At 32.0% G+C, this 22,828-nt stretch overlaps 10 protein-coding genes across 12 annotated transcripts; 5 read left to right on the forward strand and 5 right to left on the reverse strand.

Annotated features, from left to right (window-relative positions):
* Position 1: 1 nt before the first annotated feature.
* On the forward strand, positions 2-761 carry Alr (Evr1_Alr domain-containing protein Alr). Its single transcript, XM_070643025.1, has 3 exons — positions 2-193; positions 245-471; positions 537-761. The coding sequence occupies exons 1-3, from the start codon at positions 83-85 to the stop codon at positions 697-699; spliced, it is 501 nt and encodes a 166-aa protein (XP_070499126.1). The 5' UTR covers positions 2-82; the 3' UTR covers positions 700-761.
* A 1,515-nt stretch (positions 762-2,276) lies between these two features.
* On the reverse strand, positions 2,277-4,804 carry LOC139092599 (serine/threonine-protein kinase RIO3). Its single transcript, XM_070643071.1, has 4 exons — positions 4,627-4,804; positions 4,273-4,568; positions 3,130-4,119; positions 2,277-2,859 (listed from the first exon to the last, which is right to left on the reverse strand). The coding sequence occupies exons 1-4, from the start codon at positions 4,704-4,706 to the stop codon at positions 2,396-2,398; spliced, it is 1,830 nt and encodes a 609-aa protein (XP_070499172.1). The 5' UTR covers positions 4,707-4,804; the 3' UTR covers positions 2,277-2,395.
* Positions 4,805-4,887: 83 nt separating this feature from the next.
* Positions 4,888-9,418, reverse strand: LOC139092598 (tetratricopeptide repeat protein 14 homolog). Of its 3 annotated transcripts, XM_070643069.1 has the most exons (12): positions 9,327-9,418; positions 8,495-8,848; positions 8,361-8,431; positions 8,174-8,296; positions 7,896-8,107; positions 7,470-7,682; positions 6,971-7,374; positions 6,704-6,913; positions 6,362-6,641; positions 6,232-6,306; positions 5,705-6,172; positions 4,888-5,441 (listed from the first exon to the last, which is right to left on the reverse strand). In XM_070643069.1, the coding sequence occupies exons 2-12, from the start codon at positions 8,790-8,792 to the stop codon at positions 5,000-5,002; spliced, it is 2,796 nt and encodes a 931-aa protein (XP_070499170.1). In that variant the 5' UTR covers positions 8,793-8,848; positions 9,327-9,418; the 3' UTR covers positions 4,888-4,999. The 3 variants fall into 3 exon arrangements, with proteins under 3 accessions (XP_070499170.1, XP_070499169.1, XP_070499171.1); XM_070643068.1 differs by lacking the exon at positions 9,327-9,418 and having other exon boundaries at positions 8,495-9,317; XM_070643070.1 differs by lacking the exon at positions 9,327-9,418 and having other exon boundaries at positions 6,707-6,913; positions 8,495-9,316.
* Positions 9,419-9,531: 113 nt separating this feature from the next.
* Positions 9,532-10,292, reverse strand: LOC139092711 (uncharacterized). Its single transcript, XM_070643228.1, has 3 exons — positions 10,161-10,292; positions 9,867-10,039; positions 9,532-9,785 (listed from the first exon to the last, which is right to left on the reverse strand). The coding sequence occupies exons 1-3, from the start codon at positions 10,198-10,200 to the stop codon at positions 9,729-9,731; spliced, it is 270 nt and encodes an 89-aa protein (XP_070499329.1). The 5' UTR covers positions 10,201-10,292; the 3' UTR covers positions 9,532-9,728.
* Positions 10,293-10,421: 129 nt separating this feature from the next.
* On the forward strand, positions 10,422-10,984 carry mRpS10 (mitochondrial ribosomal protein S10). Its single transcript, XM_070643309.1, has 2 exons — positions 10,422-10,436; positions 10,499-10,984. Exons 1-2 carry the CDS (start codon positions 10,422-10,424, stop codon positions 10,982-10,984), a joined length of 501 nt encoding a protein of 166 aa, XP_070499410.1.
* Positions 10,985-11,016: 32 nt separating this feature from the next.
* LOC139092709 (distal membrane-arm assembly complex protein 2) lies at positions 11,017-12,009 on the reverse strand. Its single transcript, XM_070643226.1, has 2 exons — positions 11,700-12,009; positions 11,017-11,638 (listed from the first exon to the last, which is right to left on the reverse strand). The coding sequence occupies exons 1-2, from the start codon at positions 11,936-11,938 to the stop codon at positions 11,032-11,034; spliced, it is 846 nt and encodes a 281-aa protein (XP_070499327.1). The 5' UTR covers positions 11,939-12,009; the 3' UTR covers positions 11,017-11,031.
* Positions 12,010-12,087: 78 nt separating this feature from the next.
* On the forward strand, positions 12,088-12,930 carry LOC139092710 (uncharacterized). The gene is made up of 3 exons (XM_070643227.1): positions 12,088-12,228; positions 12,288-12,409; positions 12,466-12,930. The coding sequence occupies exons 1-3, from the start codon at positions 12,120-12,122 to the stop codon at positions 12,799-12,801; spliced, it is 567 nt and encodes a 188-aa protein (XP_070499328.1). The 5' UTR covers positions 12,088-12,119; the 3' UTR covers positions 12,802-12,930.
* Ciao1 (cytosolic iron-sulfur assembly component 1) lies at positions 12,806-14,031 on the reverse strand. The gene is made up of 2 exons (XM_070643225.1): positions 13,886-14,031; positions 12,806-13,818 (listed from the first exon to the last, which is right to left on the reverse strand). The coding sequence occupies exons 1-2, from the start codon at positions 13,962-13,964 to the stop codon at positions 12,884-12,886; spliced, it is 1,014 nt and encodes a 337-aa protein (XP_070499326.1). The 5' UTR covers positions 13,965-14,031; the 3' UTR covers positions 12,806-12,883.
* A 153-nt stretch (positions 14,032-14,184) lies between these two features.
* On the forward strand, positions 14,185-14,753 carry LOC139092712 (uncharacterized). The gene is made up of 3 exons (XM_070643229.1): positions 14,185-14,285; positions 14,391-14,563; positions 14,620-14,753. The coding sequence occupies exons 1-3, from the start codon at positions 14,246-14,248 to the stop codon at positions 14,674-14,676; spliced, it is 270 nt and encodes an 89-aa protein (XP_070499330.1). The 5' UTR covers positions 14,185-14,245; the 3' UTR covers positions 14,677-14,753.
* A 508-nt stretch (positions 14,754-15,261) lies between these two features.
* Positions 15,262-22,444, forward strand: fs(1)N (female sterile (1) Nasrat). Its single transcript, XM_070643310.1, has 5 exons — positions 15,262-17,746; positions 17,804-19,675; positions 19,826-20,043; positions 20,100-21,962; positions 22,097-22,444. Exons 1-5 carry the CDS (start codon positions 15,262-15,264, stop codon positions 22,442-22,444), a joined length of 6,786 nt encoding a protein of 2,261 aa, XP_070499411.1.
* Positions 22,445-22,828: the final 384 nt, after the last annotated feature.

Genomic DNA, 22,828 nt, shown 5'->3' on the forward strand with positions numbered 1-22,828 from the left:
TTTTAACGAAACACAGAAAACTTAACGAAAGCAGCTGTTTACAGTCAACAAATCGTGTAATTTTATATTTTTTTTATACAAAATGCCTCTAATAGACGCACCGAAAACAAATTCTAATCCTGAAAACTGTCGATCATGTGTGGACTTTAAGTCATGGGCAAAGCAGCAGAGAAAATCATTGTCAACTTCTGAGGTAAATTTAATTAAAATTGTGCAATATTTATGCTGAACATGATTTTTCTAGAAAAAAGATGCAAAGAAGGAGAATCCAGAAGTTGAAACACCTAGAAGAGATGATTGTCCATTAGATAAAGATGGCCTTGGAAGATCCACGTGGGGTTTATTACATACAATAGCTGCTCATTATCCAGAAGAACCGACAGAACAACAGAAAAAATATGTAAAAAGCTTTTTCGGCACTTTGTCAATGCTGTATCCCTGTGAATATTGTGCTCGTGACTTTCAAAAAGAGTGAGTTTGTTTACCATTGTTTACATTCCAATTATTATTGATCGTTACTTATTACATCCTTATAGACTTAAAGAAACCCCAATCCAGCTACAAAATCAGCATGCACTTAGTCAATGGTTATGCAGGATGCACAATAAAGTGAATGTGAAAATAGGAAAGCCAGAATTTGATTGCAGTAAAGTGAATGAACGATGGAGGGATGGCTGGCTCGACGGATCATGTGACTGAAAGGAATTTAATAGAATTGCAAATAAAATTGACTGTTCCAAATTTTTAGTATTCATCCAGTACATTTTGAAGGAACTTTTTATTACTGTAAATTGCTTGGATTAGTTCTAGAGTAGGAAAATGTTTTATATTATTTTGGATATAGTTACAGCTTGCTTTGTATTCTTTGAATGACTTAATTTTTGGAATATTTTCGAGGTCATAATATTTTGTAAATAATTCCTTATTAACACATGCTTGACATTCGCATATAAAATTGAATTGTCGGCAAATTGACCTTCGACGTTTTTGGACTGACTCGAAGTAGAATGGTCGTCTATAGCACAGAAATAATTGTTCATGCTTAGCAATTGGTTTATTGGATATAAATACAGCCTTATTTCCGATATTAATCTTATCTACGTTTGGTGAACAGGAATGATTGAATAGTGATGCAAATGGGTATAAAGCACCTGCTGAATCAGTTTTCAAATTTATTGTAAAGGAATTACGATTTAGTATCCCGAGAATCATCAAAATTACTTTCTTAAGGATATCCTCCTCATATTCAGAAGTAATTAAATTTTTAAGGAATGGACTTTGGACACAAGAGTCAATGAACATAAAGTCATCGTCAATATTTCCACATTCTAAGTTGAAGCAGCAAGCAAGTAATCTAATGTCAGTTTCTAATCCAGTGGCACTAAATATTGTCAATGACTCATCAATTGATTCGATTAATGAATTCAACTCCTCCAAGCCACCACTAATGCTGATTGATTTGAACAGCATACGATTCATCATCAATAGAAAATTGTCATCGGAATCAAGTTCATGGAACTTGTCACACTCGAATTTATGGAAGTAATTCCAACAATCAATTTGGCACTTTTTAGAACAGAATTTTAGTGACTTACAGATTGAACACGTGACTGAATTTATCAACTTTTTAAGGCACAATCCGCATCTAGTTTGCACTTCTTTTTTATCCAAGGACATGAAAAATGGCTCTTCAATGCACACAATCGTCCCAGGCAGTAAATCTTCAGTCGCAACGACCATCCTGCCAAATTTTTCATTCCTTTGAACTTCAATTGATCCTGAAATTTTCGGTATATCCTCTCGTGGATTGTGAACTTTTAAAAAATTCCGGATTTCTGTATCCATTCGTTTGTTTATTATGAAAAAATTTTTTTAAACTATGAAAAATATCTCAATCAGCACGCGAGTTATAATTTTAGAAAAAACTGTCTTCAAGCTGCACAAACGAAAAATATTTTCATTAACGTGAGGAGAAAGTATAATATGGAAGGAAATATTAAACTTCTATGCTGTTTTAATAATGAATTTGAAAATTGTAACGAATTTTCAAAATTCAAATTTGTAACGTACTTTTTAGTTTCAAATTTTAACGAAGGATATATTTTAAGGGTTATTTTTTAATTCAAAAATAGATTTTCCGTTATTTTGAAAATTGATTTGAAGATCCAGAAACAGCACTTGGCAATTAAGTACTTGAATATAGGAAAATGACTAGCTTATCATTAAATCCTTATACATCAACATATTCTCAATAAGAATAAATAAAAGAAGTCAAATTTTCAGTTGCCACAATCACTCCACAAAGATCTTGTGTGGAAGTAAGTTTGTGTATTTTAAAGATCACTTACGATCTATCCATTTTATTATAATTGCACACTTTTGTATATAAAATGATTTATTTTAAAGTAACTGAAATTTCCTTGAACACATCAGCACTTTTGTCGTCGTAAATATCTGTTTTGAGCTTTCCCTTCTTTTTGTGTGCTACTTCCACCCATTCATTCTCATCATCATTAGACTCTTTAATTGGTTCAGCTTCAGTTCCACTTTTCTGCTTCAATTTTTCAACTTTATTCCAAGCATAATCAAATGGAAATTCCTTCAATCGATACAATTCGGGCATTTTCTCTCTTTCTGTATCATCAAAGTTCAATGAATTCGTCACAATATGCACAGCATCACCTTTCATGTGAATCTTCTCAAGCATATTTGTATTCGTTGTTAATGGATCTAATTTGGTGATTTCAAAGAACAGTTCTTCTTTTGTTTTCACAGGTACATCATGCTTCTCAAAGAAATTTGTAATATTTCCACAGTCTCTCATTAAAAATTGCAATGCAGATGGATGAATTGGCTCAACTGTAATTAAAAAAATATGTTTATAATTTTTTTTGTTTAAGTTATCTAAAATATGTAGGTTGATTCGAGGTAAAAATGTGCGATTTGTAAGTTTATAGGCATTAATGAGGTCATAGACTCAGTTCCAGTGAAAATTTCATTCACATTTTTACTAAAACGGTATTTTAATCCTACGATTTAAATTAAATCCTAGGATTAAAAAATAACCCTTGGTTTTAAAACAAATACCCACAAATTACTGACTTAATTAGGCAATACATGACAACTTACCAGCTTGTGCCAAATCAATAATGTAGCATTGTCCATCGAAGTACAGAATATTATATTCTGAAAAATCAGCATGTACTATTCGTGCCTCTTGATACATTTTTCTCATAGCTTCAGTAACCTCTTCGTAAGCACAAATCATCTCAGCCTTGCTCAACTGGACATCCTTTAATTTCGGTGCAGGATGTTCATGTCCATTTCCAATATAAGACATTAATAAAATGTGTTTCTTGAAGACAATCGGTTGTGGACATAAAATGCCCGCTTTGGCAAGTCTGTTAAGGTTGTGATATTCCTTTTCGCACCATAAGTTAATGATGTTACGGTTGTTCTGTTTAAGGTTTCCTCTGAACCTAAAGTCATCCCTAATATATTGGTCACGTTGCTTAAATTCATTTAATGTTGTTGAAAAGATTTTCACTGCCACTTCCTTTGTAATTTTTGGATAAAATGTGTTTTCAAGATTTCCTTCGCCATGCAACACAACTGCTTCCTTTCCTTTGGAAATAACACCATCAATGCTGTTCATAACCATAGTTGTATTGATAAATTTATAAAGTATCAATCGAGTCTTCTGATCCATTCCCATTTCACTTGTTGATTTATTCTCCTGACGATCCAAAGATATTTGATGTGTCTTTTTAGCCATAAGATTTGAATGAGCTCTGAGCTCATTAAATACTTTATTGGAGATTTTCATATCAAAGTTGCCACAGTCACCACATTCTAAATCAGAATGAAACTCCATAATTTTTCCAGCATTTCTACGTCCTGATAAATCTCCATCATGTTTTGTAATAAACTTTCCGTCTTCCTTCTCACAATATCCAGCTTTGCCGATTCTTGAAAATTCTTTATCATTTTCTTCAAATCGATCCCAATTTTTCATTCGACGTCTATCAATTTCGTCTTCATCTTCCTTGTCTGAGTTGTCAGCAAGCAAATCGTCTGGATAAAGTCGGTATTTCGCAAGTGATACTGACACTTTTGAATCTGTATTAAATGAAAGGATGTTATTATTAGTGTCTTACTTGAATTAACATAATAGAAAGTGAATTAAGAATGCATAGATTCAATTCCATTAGATCCAGTAAGAGAATTAGAATCAATTGACACAATATTATGAAATTCAATGCCGTTCCTTACTTTTATTTCTGCTTGCTTCAAGTCTCTTTATTTCCTCATCATATTCCAGGTCAAATTCAGCTTGCAACAGCTCAGCAATCTTTTTATCATCATCAAGTGTAGGAGTTAAGATTGTCTCGTCTTGTAAAGTCAATGAATCCAATAGATCAGCAGTTTTGCTTGAACAAGCAGATTCACATTTTACAACTTTCTTTACTGGTTCCACAACTTTTGGCTTTGGTGGATCAATAACATCAAAGGCAGTTAGCTGTTTGGCAAGATTGAAATCTTCCTTGATTTGTTTCTTTATTTTCTGTCTGTAAATTAATTAAAATTAGAATATTTTTTTCTTTTTGTTCTATTTTCGGAACTTACTTTTCTGATTTCTCAGCTTTAATTATCTTTGATAGACTTTCTGGCTCTTCGACCAACACTGGAGGAGCCCAAGCCGACATCTTAATAGTTTGTACGATAGTTTTACTCTAATTATCAACTTTATATCTGCTAAAAATATAAAAATTGTTTTTGAATTTCACAATTTAACGAAAGATAAAGTCGCCCACTAAATATGTAGCTAGTCCAAAAATAATGTAAACAGATGAACAGAAATAGATATGATCAAACAAAAAAACAGACTTAATGACAGAAAAATTATTGTTATTCTTTATTTGATTGATTCTTTTTTGTTACTTCTGAAAATTAATCTTAATACAGTATAAATTTAGTTCAAGATTAAAGTTAATTAATTTTACCACAACGAACTACCACTGTTAGTTTTCTTCAAGTCATCCTTTTCACGAGAATCGTTCAATTTATCAAGTGCTGGTTCATTTTCCCAGCGGTCTTTTCTTTCCGCTGTACTTTCATTTCGACGATCTGGTGAGCCTTTTGGCGACCTTAATGGACTCCTTGACATGCTTCTACGATCAAACCTGTTATACCTTCCGCCACCACGATTTCCTCGTCTATCAAACTTATCATTATTTCGTCTATAATCTCTTGAGTCTCTGAAATTATCATTCCAACGTCCACGTCCTCTATTCATACGATTTGGACTGTAACGTTGGCGATTCCTATTATCATAACGATTAACAAATCCTCGATTATTACGGGTTGGACTGCGTGAATATGATCGCGAGTAAGATCTTGAGTATTTTCGTTTTGAGTTTGAACGACGGCGACGTGGAGAGCTAAAATTAGATTGTTTAATAAATGGAACTTATAAATAAATTGATATATTTCAATGCCATACCAAAGAATTTAATTCTAGGAATTAAAATTAACAAAAGAAATTTTTAACGGTTTTCTTGAATTTCAAACGATTTTATAAAATTCAAAAATAAAAAATGAACTGAACGAAACTGAAGTGAAGACTACTGACCGACTTAAAATTATTTGAATTATGACCGTTAAATTAATAATTATATTAAATGGCATAAAACTGTCAATTTACCGTGAATCACTGCGACTTCTGCTTCTACGGCTTCTAGATCGTCTACTAGACGATTCAGCTGGTTTTGGCAATGCTTGAGGAGGATCAGCCAACCTGAAATTTCCAAATTTATCTAAAACTACTGGACCTTTGTTAATTATTGGATTTGGCGCAGGAATATCCTTAGGTGGAGAACGTTTCTTATCACTCGTAACATTACTTGTACTAGCAACAGCAAAGCTTGTCGATTGAGCTGCTGGATGACTTTGATAATTACGTGATTGATCTTCATCGTCAGATTCATATAAACTAAATCCTTTTGTCGGACCTTTCTTGTCACCTTGCCTTTCATCCTTTGAAAATTTCATTTTCCATTTTCCTTCATCATTTCCAGCACCTGAATTTGATTCTTTCTGTTTGGCTGCTTCCTCTTCACGCATTTTTTCTTGATACAATTTTTTGATCTTTTCCGGTAGATTTTCAAACATTCTAAATTACATAAATTAGGTATTATAAAGTCACTAAAAACAAATTGACCCAAAACATACTTTAATGCCTCACGAAGATCCTCAATCTCATTTCCTTTTGTCTTTTTCTTGTCTTCCTTCTTGCGCTTCTTTTTTCTAAAATAAAATTTAATTAATACATATTTTTTGGATATGCTGAATAATTACTTACTCTTTCTTTATCTTTTTATCAGACTTCTTCTTCTTTTTGGCTTGTTTTGCCTCCTCGGCCTGCTTACTCTTTTGATATTTTGATGCCTCAGCTAACAATTGACCAACTTTTTCCTCATAATCATCTTCATCCTTTCCCATTTCTAAAAATTTCTTGACTTTTAGTTCATGATCGTCCATTTCATAGTTCTGTCCATAATGATAGTCTGTTGATTCACGCTTTGGCGATGATGATTTACCCTTTTTGTCTTTTTTCTTTGAACGTGAGTTTGAATCAGAATCTGTAATTAACAAATTTATAAGATTAGATAGCGATTTGTCATTAAATGTATGGAGTACTGACTACCTGTTGTAGTCGATGAATTATCGGAACTTTCGCTGCTTGATTCACTGCTGTCTGTTGAATCGCTGCTACTTTCACTTGAAGAATCATGTCGTTTCTTTCCTTTCTTCTTTCTATCCTTTTTCGACTTTTTACGTTCTTCCTTACTCTTCGGTTCATGAAAATCTCTTTTTGACTCTTTTAAAGGCGGAATTGATCCAATATTCAATGCTGTAAAATAATTTAATTAATTTAAATTATCATAAAATGAATATCATTAAAACTTACGAGGCAATTCAAGTTCAGCAGGTTCAACAATTTTTCTGGCATTAATTTTCGTCTTAATGTAATTCAGAGATGCCAATGCTTCTTGATGATGAGGATTAATATTCAGGCAATCAATGTATGCCTTCTGTGCTTCCTCAAATTTTCCATCTTCTTCATAGCTTCGTCCTAAAGCTAAAAGTGTCTCACCTAAATATTTCTTAGCATTAACATGATTTTGATTGATTTTTAATGCTGCTTCAAAGTCAACAATAGCTTTGCTGAATGATCCGCTATTGGCAAATAATGCTCCTCGTGCCACTAAACCTTCTACATTTCTTGGATCAATTGAGAGTGCTTTATTCAGGCATTGAAATGCTTCTGTATGCCTTCCTTCTTTGAAATGAGCAATCCCCTCAGCAACAGCTCTGTAATTATATAAATTTGTCATTAGAATCAACGGTCACAAAATATTTAAAAAATAACGATCAGAAAAATTCAAAAAAATAACGGAAATTTGTACCTAAAAGCCAATTTGCTCGCTTGTTGTTGACGCAAATCCTTTGCGTACTCATCTTGTGGAAATTTGTTCTTCGACATGAATGAATAGTATAAATTATGATGTAGTCCTGATTCTATTAATAAGTTTTCAACAATTCCTGGATTCTTAAATGATTCAGATTCTTTCAAAATTTGATTAAATGATTTTTCTTGATTTTGTTGTTCTATAGCAATCCTTGAATGAAAGAAGTAAGTTAAATGATTAAATTATTATATTCTTAAGCAATTAAAATCAAAATTGAAACAAAATTAAATACTTAAATAGCATTAAAAGAAATCTCGGAAATTTTTTGAATTGGATTTCTGTTGTCTTTTTTATTAAAACCTAAAATTCTCTTCAGTTCCTTCTTTCCTCAGAAATTGTCCAACATATTGAGGAACAACTTACTTGTAAAATTGGGGTAATTGTTGAAAAGTTATAAGACCGAGACTTGGACCATTGTCATATCTTTCATATTCTGAACGCATTCCTAGATTAAGCTGTGGATATTGATCTCCAAAATTTAAGACTTCACAACATACATAATCATTAATCAGGAACTGCCTTGAATTACTTTTCGAGTCTAATGCTGATATTAAATTTTGATGATTTACTGTTCCCTAAAATTTAATAATTTTTATGCAAAACTTTCCTTTAAAATAAATTTAATTATATTAAATTGATACTTTTAAATTCAGGTCCGAGACTAGACATGTACTTGATCCGACAGTACATAGAATTTTAATTTGTAATCCAATCTTTGTACTTTGTGTAACAATTCCGTACACAATATCTCCTAACTTGATCGACTAAAATAGAGACAGAAAGGCATCAATCATGAATATTACAATAAAGGAATAACTTCGTCGGTACCGAAAAAAACTTGTTAACTCGTTCATCTCGATTGATGTTTGAAAAGTATTCTAAAGGAGGTATGACATCACCTAAAAAGTAATTATCCTATAGTCATTGTCTGATATTATTCATCTTAGATTAAGTCATGCTACCTCCCGATGCTACAAGCTTCTTAATTCTCTTATCAGACGGATCTTCTCTAAAATTTTTAAATAAATTTGCAGACTTGCTACAAATGAAATGATGTAATTTCATTCTTTTTGAGCGATCTGTGTACGAAAGATTTTTGATACGTGCATGGTACAAGGATGTATCAATGATATTTGTAGCTTGAATTCCCATGCTGCTTAAACTATTGGCACCGTATTCTTCATTCCATGTTTTAATCAATGGTAGACCGTGAAATATAAGCGTTTGTTCGACTAATGTCTTATTTATTGATTCCGCCATAATAAATTCGGACTTAAATTATTTGATTTTTCTTAATTATATTTTTCTTTTTATATCTGAAATGAAATGCAATGTTGGATTGGCTAGAGTTTCTATATAACTTAGTTAAATCATTTAAATGACTGATCAACATAAAAAGAATGAAAATAAAGGTTTTAAATAACTCGAACTGGGGATTTCTGATAAAGGCCAACTGTTTATTTCAGATGTTGTTAATATACATGCTTTAATTATCATCACAACATATTTTTCTTAATAATATTATACCTTTGATGCTGTTTTTCGTTTAAATCTTCAAATATATTACTGGATCTTCTAATGAACGCATTCACTGGATGATTTTCTATGCTTTAACATCACTATATAATGTATCACAAATTAAATTGATCTTATACTGATTTATTTCCACTTTATTCACTTTAAACACTTTGGATTGAAAAACGCCGAAATGAAAATTATATTTCAACAAATTTACGCCCGAAATTTCAAACTAGCAATATTTAGTGAATGTAATTAACCTTAATGATGTCCTACCTTTAATAATCAATGATTTTAAAGAGCTTAATTCACTTAAAAACACTATTTTAAATAATTTTTATGTTTCATAAACATCACTTTAATTTTCGTTGAAAAAATATTTGACGAAAGATTTTTTTCATCAAAATCAATGAATTCAAATTTCAAAAAGTCGTTTGAAAGAAAATTTTATTCAGTGAAAAACGTGGAAAATGCAACAAAATTTTAGTTAAACTAAGATCATAATTTATTAATCACAGGTAAATTTTGGTATAATTCCGATTAAATAATAAAAAAATAAAAATCTATCAATAAATTGCCAATTTTTAACAGCCAATTAGTAGCACTCAATTTGTGAGATTCATAATTATCTAGCATTATTTATGTATAATACTAAGGAAATGCATCGAATCACATGACTTATTCGTAGGTGTCTGGTGGACTCCAGTGTAAGCGAATGACCGTGTCTGTTGAGACCTATTTTTAGAAAAATGAAAAAATGAGAAAAAAGTTTATTAAAAGATTACTGGATCATCATGTAAAACATGAAATAATTACAATGTAGACAGCAGTAGAGAATATACCGATTCCAGCAGCCAAAATTGCATTATATTTGCGATTTCGCTTTGCATGCATTTCAAAAAAGTCGCCTTCAGGAACAGGCAAGTCATTCATAGTTGGATATTTGTGTACACTGCCTTTTCCATAGTTTCTACGTACCATCATGTTTGCTGTCATGGAAAATGAGATGGAAGACATTATGGTTAATGAGAAAATTCCATTGTGTTGCATAACCAATTTGGAAAAACTTTAATTTATTAAATTAATCAAAAAAATCGTTAATTAACTTACCATTGCGTGCAATCAATTTAAATGCTCGAATTCCCTGCATGCTTGTATGTTTGAATTTCCGAATCAAAACTTCTTATTAAATGAAAACTATTTTTAGGAAAATTGCAGATCTATCGGCTGGGAATAGTGCGAAAATTATGTGATGCAATTCAATGCAAAAATGCATTCGGAAATTTGATAGTTAATTTTAACGAAAGTTTTCCTATCAAAATAAGTTGATTTACCCTAAAGTTTCGTTAAGTTGGAAATAAATAAAAGAAAATGAATTTTATAAAAGTAATTTAGAAATATGATTTAATTACAGTACATAATCATTAACCTTGATATTTAACTTCCAGAGAATAAGTAGTGCAGCATTAATTTCAAGGAATTCATTGCCATTAGCAAATTTAAGATGCTTAAGCGCACAACCTCAAACGGAATTAGCAGTTCCTCAAAAAGACAAGCTTTATTCGCGACTGGAGATTGAATTGAAAGGCATTGAGCCAGAAGTGATGAAAAGTTATGCATGGTATGCTCAAAAATCAGCTGAACATCTTGGAATTGACGTTGGACGTTGTTATGCTGCAAGAAAGTCTGACAAAGATCGATGGACGGTCTTGAAAAGTGTTCATGTCCATGCAAAGCATCTTGTATCTTACGAAGTCAGAACGTATTATCGTTTTCTTAATTTCCACAATCTTACTCAGTCAACACTAGAAACTTTCCTTGAATACATTCAACGAAATTTACCAGAAGGAACAGCAATGAAAGCAACAAAAGTTGAGATCCAAAAACTTCCCGAGCATATAGAACAGGCAATACAAGAGGAAAATAATAATTGAATAAAATCATAGAAATAGTTTATATAGTACTTTTATTGTGACATAAATTAAATTTGACTACTGCTACTTATTTCTAATTTAGGGAAAATATCCTGCAGCATTGCTAGAGTTAAGGTCCATTGAGGATTTTCAGTTTCTGGATGTGTTACAATTAATTTTTTAAGAGTATGTATTCTATACAAAGCTTGAAGTCCATTTGCAGTAACAATCGTTCCTGAAATGTCCAATACTTCCAATTTCTCAAACTCAGAACCTGATACACGATCTAAACACCAATCATCGAATGTCTTTACATTCTTAAATGATATATATTTCAGCTTTTTCAATCTTCTGATGTTCTCAAGTCCTTCATAATAAAGGACCATATTGTCACACTTGATTGCTTCTATTTCGTAGTGTGGATTAAACTTATTTGGAAGGGGAACCATTGCATCTTCTTCAGGGTCCATTTCCAACCAGTCTTGTCCTACAAATTTGACTTTTCCCTTTCTAAATAGCAGAAAATGAGCAGCTGCTAAGTCACTTCCCAAAATTTCGTGTCTCTCTGGAATAAACTGTTGAAGGAACCTCTCCTTTCTTACTTTATAGTCTTTCCACCATTTCTTGATTCCACTTGGACTGGCATCAATCGGCTGTACGAGCATTGACAATGAGCTACAAGATACAGTTATACAGTTCCTTAGAACATTGAATTATTTATTTTGTATTAAAATACCTTGGTTCCAGTTCATCTCCTCCGAAAGCATTAAATTTACTCCTGAATGCATATGGCTGGTCTAAGGGCTTGTTCCTCCAAATTAACTTTTCCTTGTCATCTTCTATTTTTCTTTTCTGGACTTCACTTAATTTCCTAAAACTCGGTACATTTTGTTTATCTGTGCATAAACTTGATGATACTGAGAAATTTCGATTCTTTAAGAGAAATATTGAGTTTGTGATTCTATTCCGCAACATCTTTCCTTATGAAAGTTCTTAGTTTATTTAATAAATTAACAATTTCTGGATGTTATGAATTTTCATTGAAAACTAGAAAACTTTCGTTAATTTTTTCTCTTCGTTAAATTTTCGTCAAATTTTAAACAAATATTTCAACGTATTTTTGTTTACATTTTTAAGAAATAAATTAAATTAAAATATGGGTGAATTAAAGGAACTACAAAGCATAAAAGACATATTTACTCATTTTAAAAGCCTCGGAGCGCAACATTTACTAGAAGATGAAAATATTTATGCACGAAAAATAGGTAAATTCAATTAATTAATTTATCAATGATTAAATTTCAATAAAAGTTTAATTAAATAGATGAGCTTGTGAAAGAAACAGATGAAAAATTGGAATTACTTGATATTTTGAATGAAAGGATAGCAGAGCTAGAGGAACAGATGACTGCGAAAGATGTGATTGAAGTGCTGGATGTTGAAATGGTAAGTTACTGGATCTTTTTCTAAGCATATCAGCATATTATAATAACTTTTTGTAGATAAGGACAAAGACACAAAGCAAGAAAACAGGAAAACAAATTAAGAAGCTAGAATCATTGAATACCAGTCGTATAAAAATGGATGTAACTGATAGAGATAAACTTCGGTTCCGAAAAGTTCTTACAAAATTAGCTATGATCAAAAGGCTGCTGGAAATATCAATCAATAATGATGGAAAGGTCCTCATAACTGAAGGTGAAGGCTCATTTAAAGTATTTCAGTTAAACAAAAATAATTCCAAAGAAGCCAATGCTGAAATTGTATGGAATAATATGAAGCAGTGCTCGCCGTATGCAAAGGAATGGGCAGCACTATTTAGTAATAAGAAGACATAGCTCATAAGATATTGTACATTTAATATATCATTCTCACATTATTTTTACGAATATAAAAGCTTGTGTTAGGAATTCTCAAATTTTACAGATTATTAAATTTCCAAATCTTTATATCACCATCGTCACTTGTTGAAAGTAATAAACCAGGAATCACTGGATTCCATTTTACAGCATTTACATCCTGTTTATGTGCTAAAATTTTCGTTTCCAGATCGAAAATTGGTTCATTTTTAGTGGAATTGTCAGCTTCTTTAAAGATTCGGATGTAATCATCACCGCAAGCAGTTGCAATCAATCCAGTAAGCTTACACCATGCAATATCGTAAATGCTTCTATCATGATATCCAGAAAGTGTACATACACATTTCCAAACTGGCTCATTATCAGGTGTTGCAATTCCTTCAGGATTTCCGACTTCATATTGCTGCCAAATTTTCACTGTACAATCATCGCTACAACTTGCAAGTCTTTTGCCTGTCTTGTCAAAAGTTAAACCCCAAACTGTCGACGAATGTGATGTTAAAGTAGCTGTACATGTCCAGTCATTGTCACTTGGATCCTCCTTATAAATTTTGATCGTATTATCATAACTTGCTGATGCCAGAATGTCTTCTAATGGATGCCAAACAACTTTCTTTACATCTTGCGTATGTAAATTTAGGACAGCGGCACAATCAAACTCCTCACAATTAGCTGTTATATCCCAAATCCAGACGGATTTGTCACGACTACATGTGGCTAGAAAATGTCCAGAAACTGACCATGCAACACTTTTCACCTCATTCTCGTGTCCTTCTAATGTCGAATTGCATTCATATGTTCCTGCCTTTTTATCCCAAATAGATACAGTAGCATCAAAACTTGCACTTGCCAAAAACATTCCGCAATTCGAAAATGCAATATCTCTAATTGTTCTGGTATGTCCATCGGATAAAACAGCTTGCATTACCCAAGCATCCTTTTCCTGAGTAAAGATTCTAATTGTTTTATCCTCTCCGCAGCTTGCAAAGATTTTTCCTGTCATTAAAAATTTGATTTTATTGTTTTTAGGTTTCAATAATTTTTAATTTTAATAATTTCATACCTGAGGGATGCCAGTTCACAGACCAGACCTTTCCTCGATGTGCTGAAAGCTTTTGTATCACATCCAGCTGTTGAGGCATTGTTAAAATATTTAAATTAATAATTTCACTACGACTTTTATTTATTATCAAAATAAATAGGGTCGATTCCTTTGTTCACGAATGAAAAGTTTCGTTAAAATGTGCAGCTAGTTTTTCGCATGCATTTTCAATTTTCTAGATAGACAGCATGCAGCTATACATAATTTGCACATTATTCCCGTTGAGGAAAAAATATTGCAAGTGTAGAATTTTCTTTGATCAGAGAACGCCACTTAATTTTTTTATTTTAGAAAATTCACACCTACTTTAATCCTCTAAACATGCAAGGACTAAGAGCAGTCAGGCTCTTTGCACGCACTGGTATGTAAATTAATACAAACATTGTATAATTAAATAATTAAATGTAATAAATCAAATTTGTTATGCAATTCTAATAAAATTTTCCTCCTTTATCCTAAATGACAGCAAACAACACAGCCCGTAGAAACTATGGACATGGTCGCGTACACAAGTATCCAACATTAAACGACATGCCAGTTCCAGAAGGTGATTATTTCGCTCTTCATGCTCAGAGAAATCGCAAATATAATGCCATTTTGGCCACTGGAGTCGCATTGGTATCTTCAGGAATCTTCCTTGTAAGTATTTCATGATCCAGTGATATTAATTAATTAATTTAATGTTTTCTCATTAGCTTTCAACTGACAAAATTGTCCGTTTCCACTGGAGTCCACCAGACACATACGAATAAATGTGCATGGTTGAGGATAAAATTATAGCTTTATAAATATAAATGACGAATCTCTAAAATTTGGGTGCAATAATTGGCTGTAGTTAATTTTAGTTACAAATTTATTGTAAATATGAAAAAATGACAATAACGAATAAAAATAATTTGAAATAAATATTTCGTTGAATTTGTGTCCAGTTTCGTTAAATTTTCAGTGTGCTTAGAAAATTTATAAATTATCAAATATTTAATTAATTATACTTTGAGTATTAAGTATTTTAATCATATTTTAAAGAACGCTCGTTGATCGAACGGAAGCGATGAAAAGCTTCTACAATACTGCGTTCATTGTTATTTTAATCTGTTTTATATGTGATGCACGTGGTGATATACAAAAGGTTTGCTTGGATCTGATTTATTTTGTTAATTCTACTAAAGTTCATGTTAAATTTACAGCGTCAAACAGCTAAAGATGTGGAATCACTACGTAATGAAATATTTAAGCAAAGTCAAAGTAGTGTCACGAGACAGAAGTCGACGAAAACAATGGCTGAAATAGACACAATTAAAGGAAATATTTTGAATTCTGCAGCACCGCCTTTTGAAATGAGCACAAATTTAACAAATTGGCTAAAAGAAGGAAATCCAATAAATACAGGCAATGCAAAACTTGGATTTGTATTAGAAGAAGCAATAAATGAACCAAAAATCAATGTCCTTGATGACCACTTGAAGCAAATTGTAAATCCAAATGTCCAAAGCAGCTTTAAGCCTGATTATGAAGAAATTAAAGTATTGACAAAATTGAAGCATACAGAAAGTAACATAAATAACTTGTATCGTGAAAATTTGAAAATCAAGTCAATCAAAGAGGAACCGAAATTTAAGATCGGCAAGGATGTTGAGGAATGGAAGACAATAAATCTTGAAAGCAGTGTTGTATTAATTGGAAAATCCAACAATACACTAATTTTAACAGCTGGATTTGATAATTCCTATGAAATTGTTAAGAAGTTCGAGATTGAGGAAGCTAAAACTAACAGCATGTGCCTTGAAACATTGAATATCTTTGATTATGAACAGAATAAGGTCAGGAATATCCTTCTTGTTGGAGTTGCTGACAATTTGATTTGGTATGAAATAGTTGAAAATGATATCAATGAGCTTTATCGTTGGAAACTGTTGAAGACAATCGATAAATTATCATATTTCAAGCATGACAAAAGCGACCTAATAATGCTGTCACAAATTGATGAATTAAAACGTGCTGAAGTTGAATTTATAGAATTCAATTTCCAAAATCAAGAATTTTGGGTCGTTCAAGCTTTTAAGTTACAAAATTTACCTAAAAGCATGGTATTTTTGGATGCTGGCAAGGATTTGATTGCAGCATTTACACAAGAATCGTTTGTGTCCATTTACAGATATCAAAATACAAAATTTGAAAAAGGAAAATTTGCATTCCTTAAAAACATTGATGCTGCAAATGTAAGCGCAATTAATGGCTTTAGAATTGGTGGACATTCATACTTGGCAATTGGCGGTGATCATTCTCAAATTCTACGTTACGTAAATGGCAATTTTCATCCACAAACTATTTTATCGCAAACTTTTGGTCATGTTGAGGAATTTCTAGTAGTTCCAATAAAAATCTTTAGAGATGATTTAGTTCTGCTAGTGCAGCATTCAATTAAATTCAGAACACATTCGTTAGTCGTCGTTGATGCTCTCATTTGGAATGGAATAGCATTCGAAAGTGCACTTTCTGTGCCATGTAAAATTGCATCAGATCCAAACGCGAATGGATTCACTTGTATATTGGATTATGAGCGTGAAGAAGGTTTACTAGGTGCTACATTTGTTGTGGACGAGAAGAACAGCACATTTTACGTCGTAGTTCCAAGAAATGATGCTGACAGTGGATTATTCAAAATTGAATATGAAATAATTGATGCTGAAGATCCTTTATTGAAGGAAATTGAGAATGTCAAAAGAGCAATTGAATTAATTAATGGAATGTTGGATCTTGAAATGTCCGTTAAGCAGCAAGTCGAAGAAGCACTAAAGTTGTCATTAAATACAAGAAATAATTTCAATTTTGATGAACTTTCTATTACTGAACTTAATGCTGAAACAATTCATTTTGATGGAAACGTGACACTGGAAAGTAATAAAATTGAATTTTTGGATAGATCATACAGTCGGGAAGATTTCATTGCCAATCTGGAGGAAATAGAAAAAACTCTCGCCGAGGATGAACAAAAAGTTAAGGAAATAGATGCACATCTTAATAGTTTCATCAGGAAAAATCGTCAGGCACAAATTATGCAGGAAAACGGTGACACTACCGCATCTCCAGTTTATCATCTTGGTCCATATCCTTTAAATGGTCAATTTGACCTCAAAACACTCCGAGTAGTTCCGCCGAATGAACCAATTCGACAGAAGCGGCAAGTTGATCCAATTGAGGAAACAAAAATACCTGAATTAAGAGCTAATGACATAACTGTTAAGTCAATTAATGGAATTCCAGTTGAAGATATTATTTTCCTAGAAAATGGCATGCTTAATGTTCCTGATAAAAATATCGTCTTCCAAGAATCTGTTCATGCTGACAACATAATGATGCAGAATAATGGAAAAATTAATGGAATTGACTTTAGTCATGAAGTTCTAGCAATTGATTCTCCAAATTTCCCGAAAGAACTCACATTTGATAAGATTGTGACTGACTTCCTTCTTGTCAATAAATTAAATGACGTTCCAGTGGATATTCCATCTCTAGAAAACATCACTACAGACTTTGATGAGCAAGCAACATTAACAACAAAGGAAGCCTTTATGAATCACAATTTGAACATAAAAACCATCAATGGAATGAACTGGACGGAATTAATATCAAATATTGTATTGGTCAACAGACCATCAGCAATTGATAATCTTACAGTTAATGGAAACATTGTTATGATCGATTACTTAAGTGCATTGAATGTTAACAATTTGAATGGCTTATCATATCCAAATGAATATGTTTTAATGACAGGTCCAACGGAAACGTTGATTAGTGGAAAGAAGACATTCAATAAGTTATGTAAGTAGCACTGTTATAGTCATCAATGTACATTAACTTCAATCCTTTCTCCCACAGACACAAAAGCTATCGACACAGATGGAACTATAAACGGAATTGAACCATCTAACATCATGACTCTTGATCAGCGAGAAGATATCGAAGGTGAAACAACATTTAGTTCCTTAGAAGTTATGAAGAAATTGGAAGTTCAAGGAACTGTTTCTGGACAACAATTAGATCAATTCCTTCCTAATCCAACACTTGAAAATTCAAGGGAAATTTCTGCTGATTGTACATTCACTGGATTGGTAGTTGAAGGCACAATTAAGATAGAAAATATGATGAATGGACAGGACATTAAGACAGTTTTAGCTGACATTGTCTATGAGACTGGAAATGATGAAGAAATTGTCATAACAGGTCCAAAAGCATTTAAAAGTCTTGAAATTCAAAAGGAAGCTTCAATATTGTCAAATTACATCGATAATGTCGAAATTAACAGCATAATGACAACAACTGGAGATCAGCAAGTTACTTTAAATCAGCTTTATGGAAACATTTTCTTCTCAAACCTTAGAATGTCTGGCTTATTTGATGGAATTAATGCAACTGAATTGGAAATGAACAGCATAAGAACTTTTGGTGATCAATTCGTTCAAACACCGCTTGCTGTAGCGAATCACCTTAGTGCCAGTTCTATTGATATTAAGGATTCAACAAATGATGTTTTGGTCAGTGATTATTACTACATTGATGATCCAATTAACTTTAGTTCCAATATGAAAATTGGAATGCTCGATTTAAGTGCCAATAACATTAAAGTTAATAATGACATTGTTGGAACTGGAGTGCTTGTTAATTTGGATCTTAAGGACTTTGAGAGAAATCATTTAAGTAGGAGCTTGGAACAGAACATAATAAATCCAGTAAAAGTTAATAAATTGATTGTTGGTGACATGTTTAATGCACAGATCATTAATGGGATGCTATTTGAGACATTTAGGGATTATTTGATGAATTTGAAAGATTTCAAGAAGAACTTATTGTCTGGCAAGCACAAATTGGACAATTTAATAATTGATGGAAATGTCAATCTACGATTCATCAATGACAAAGACTTTGAGCTTATAAAAGATCGTGCAATATGGTTAAATAGGCCCAATAACATCGATGCTGTCTTACATTTCCTAGATTCAACTGATGTCTATGAAGGATTAACAGTTCAAAACTTGATGAATGGAAAGAATTTTTCACATTTTCTAGAGAATTGGATCTCAAAGACTGAAAATCCTATAGTAATCAACTCCGATAAAATTGTTGGAACTTCTGTTATGGTTGAGGAAAATATGGACGTGGAAAAGATCAATAATATTCAATATGGCAACATCTTTAGGAAAGAAGACTTGATTGAGACCCAAGAATTGGTTATCTTAGGAACTGTCAATGCCAACACACTTTATGTCAAGAATAAATTCAATCAGAAAACAGCCAAGGACATAGAAAATGTTTTTCTTTATGAAAAAGGCAGCATGACACAAACAATCAATTCTGATGTCAAGTTTGTCCAAAATGTTAATATTCGGAACTTAAATACACCGTTCTTAAATAAATTGAATGTCAGCTTCTGGCTAAATGACTTAATAAGGTTCAACGACCAAAACATTTATGTCACAGGAGCTAAGTCGTTTAGAAATCCAGTCATGAGTGAAAAAGGCTGCTTCATTGATACATTCAATGAATTAAATATTAAAAGTATGATGGACAATATCATCATCATGAAAAGCAATGAGATTGTCAATATTCGTAGCAATATTCAGTTACTGGATGATTTTTATGCTGAACTTGTTGGATTAAAAGGGAATTTAACGACAGACTTTATTGATGGAATTAATTTACATGAATGGATTCATAATGCATTACCGACTCATTTGGATGTGGATTATGAGAGTAAGTTGTTGAATTTTGGAGTCCTTGCTATCCTTCGATGATCTTTGTGCTGCAAATTATAACTTAAATCCTTGGATTTAATTTTAATCCTGAGATTTAAAATCTATTTATTTAAACATGACAATATAATACATTACTGACTCTTTCCAGATACTATGATGACTGAATCAAGATTTATCCAAGCATCAAACTTAAAAGTTAGAGCTATAAATGGAGTTCCATTCAATAATTTCTTCACTTTCCATACAAATCAGACATTTGATTACAATATTGTGGTTGAAGGAGCAATTACCGTCAAAAATCCAATGATTGTGAATGGTCTTGTTAATCAAATAAATCTTAGGAGTGAACGGGACAATACTGTTATGGTAAGTAATGTTTTGTCAGTAAGAACAAAATTCGTTAATTTCAATTCCCTTCTCAGCTTTCAGACAAAAACCAAGTAATCTACACTGATATCTTCCTGGAAGATGCCCTAGTTCTTAATTCAGTAACTGCCAATGGATTCGTAAATTCAAAGAATATAGCAAATATTGCTGTCCTTAATTCATCACCTAATTTTGACTCGTCATTAACATTCACAAATTTAGAAGCATCGTCTTTGATTAGTGACGATCGAATTTCATCAATCAACTTTACAAAATGGTACGAGAATGCATTGTGGAAGAAAGGAAAGGAAGTTCAACATATTTATGGCAATTGGAGACTCAAAACTGTTTATTTAGAGGATAATGTTTATGGCAATGGATTAATCAATGGACAGCCGATAAATGAAATTGAAAAGAATCTGAACACGAATGTTCATGAGATTGAAATGGCACTGACTAATTATTCTGTAGAATATAGAAGCATGTGTGAGAAATTGCAGTACAGAGCTGATGATATTTCCAAAAGCTCAATTTATGTCCTAAAATATTTTGAAGAAGCTTTTAAGATCATTGAGAATGTAAATATTTTCTCATACTTCACATTCAGGACGAAAAAGAATCAAAATTATCTCTTAGTGAATACAAACTGCACTACAAATATTTACAAATGGAGACGAAGTCAGGAACAATTCGCAAAATTGACTGCTGTTGAAACTGGAGTCATTTATAGTTGGAATAAATTAGAACCAGATAATAGCAATGATGTGTTCATCATAACTAATTCTAAAATGTCTGCAAATGCTCCGTGCTTGTATGGTGGAACAAATTCTTGGAAATTGGTCGATGACAGCTTGATTCACATTTCGTCAATTTCTTATGACACAAATGTTTTGGAACTGTTTGTTCATCCACTAAATTCATACAGTTTCTATGCATTAGACAACATTGATCATGTCACGAATTACAATGTGACTGGACAAATTGTGGAACAATGGAAACTTCCTGTCGAGAATTCAACTTATAGCTTCCTTTCTGCTGATATTTTGGGCGGACTGAATCTCAATAATGGACGTAAAATTTATTCCTTAGATTCAACATCAATTAAACGCAGACAAAGGTCTGTCATATCCAATGCACCAATTATGACAGTTTCAAGAACTAAAGTACATCCAAAAGATTCACCAACATACACACTTAAACAACCAGATTTCCATTTATATCCAAATTCTAACAACACAGTGCCATTAATTCCATCAAAGCCTGTAAAAACTACGAAAAGAATTGACTTTATGAGTAAAGTTAAGGATGCAGGTGAAGTAATTCGTAGAAGTTTCAATCTCCAAACTGCATACCTTTCACCTTCATCGAATGCTTCTAAAATAGCAAAAGTTAATGAATCAGACGACAAGTTGCTCTTTGCCTTCAAATCTCCAAATGTAACTGCTTTGCGTGAGAGAATGCTTAAAAATGCTGCAACAACAACATCAATAAGGAACGACAAGGTTGAGAATGAAAAGTTTATGGCTGACAAATTAAAAGAACTAGAAGATGCTATTAAAAATGAAGTAAAAGAAAATGACAATTTAGAAGTAGCTACAGAGAGTCCAAAAACAGAAGAACCACCAACTGAGCCTGTTTTTAGCTTTACTCCAAGAATTATTATGAGTGATGACAATAATGACCAAGTAAATATTACAACGGATAAAAGTGTACTGGAAAATGTATTTAATTTAGAGCCAATAGTCGAAGCTGTCATGATCAATGGAGAAGGTGTAAGAGACACTGAAAATAACATAATTCCTGAACATGGACAAGGAGAAATTGCTGTGCTGTATGTTGGAACGAAGAAGAACAGAAAGACACTTTATGCTGTTTCCAGGAAAAGAACTTCTGTAATTCAAGGAAATAATGTTATTGAGGTAAGTTGATGGAATTAAAAAATCCGTTGTGATCTGCAATTTAAATCTTCTTCGTTAAAAAAATTCAAAAATATTTTTACCGTTATTTTTTTAAATAATTATTAACCGTTTAAATTTATTTATTTCATCCACAGATTTACAGTGACATCATAAATGAAAAAGTCTTTCAATACATTGTGTGTACAGATCCATCAAATATTCATGCACTGCACTTCCGAGATGAAACTTTATTGGCTTTCATGGAAAGTCGAAGAGAAGTTAAGATTTACATTTATCGAGGCATTCAAGGATTTACGTTATTTAAGAGCATAACCCTTCCTGATTATGCATATCAGATGACTTCAGTCACACTTCCACCTAAAATTCAATACAAATGTGATTATAGATATTTAGTTTTCCATTTTGAAAAAGAACTGCTGTTTATGTCTATCAAAGTTGATGGAAATTGTGGATTGAGGCACATTGAATGTGATGGTAAATGAATAATGTATATATACTTAGTTATATAGGAATTAAAGTAAGTTTAATTAATTTTTTTCGATGAAAAATGTACAAAATTGTAATAATGAAGTATTAAGTTGTTTTGCTGTAAACAAAAAATATAAAGTTTTCTTTTGTTATCAGAGCTTTTTCTTAATAACTGTATTCTGTTCATGCTTAAGATGATCGATTTTGAATATTTTGCAGTTTTTTAGCGAATTTTCAAAATTTAAATTTAGCCAACTGAGTTAAAATTTGAATTTGATTTGGCCGTTAATTTTTTAAAAGTAAAAAGACACTGACGTTTTGGATTTTGAGCTTGAATTTTAGCTTTTATTCATTACATTTTATGTTTTTCTCAGTATAAATAAAAATAATCATCATAA

This window comes from Chironomus tepperi, unplaced genomic scaffold (assembly GCF_022539635.2).
Source record: "Chironomus tepperi strain 1889 unplaced genomic scaffold, CSIRO-AGI_Ctep_v1 contig_309, whole genome shotgun sequence".
Classification (NCBI taxonomy): domain Eukaryota; kingdom Metazoa; phylum Arthropoda; class Insecta; order Diptera; family Chironomidae; genus Chironomus; species Chironomus tepperi.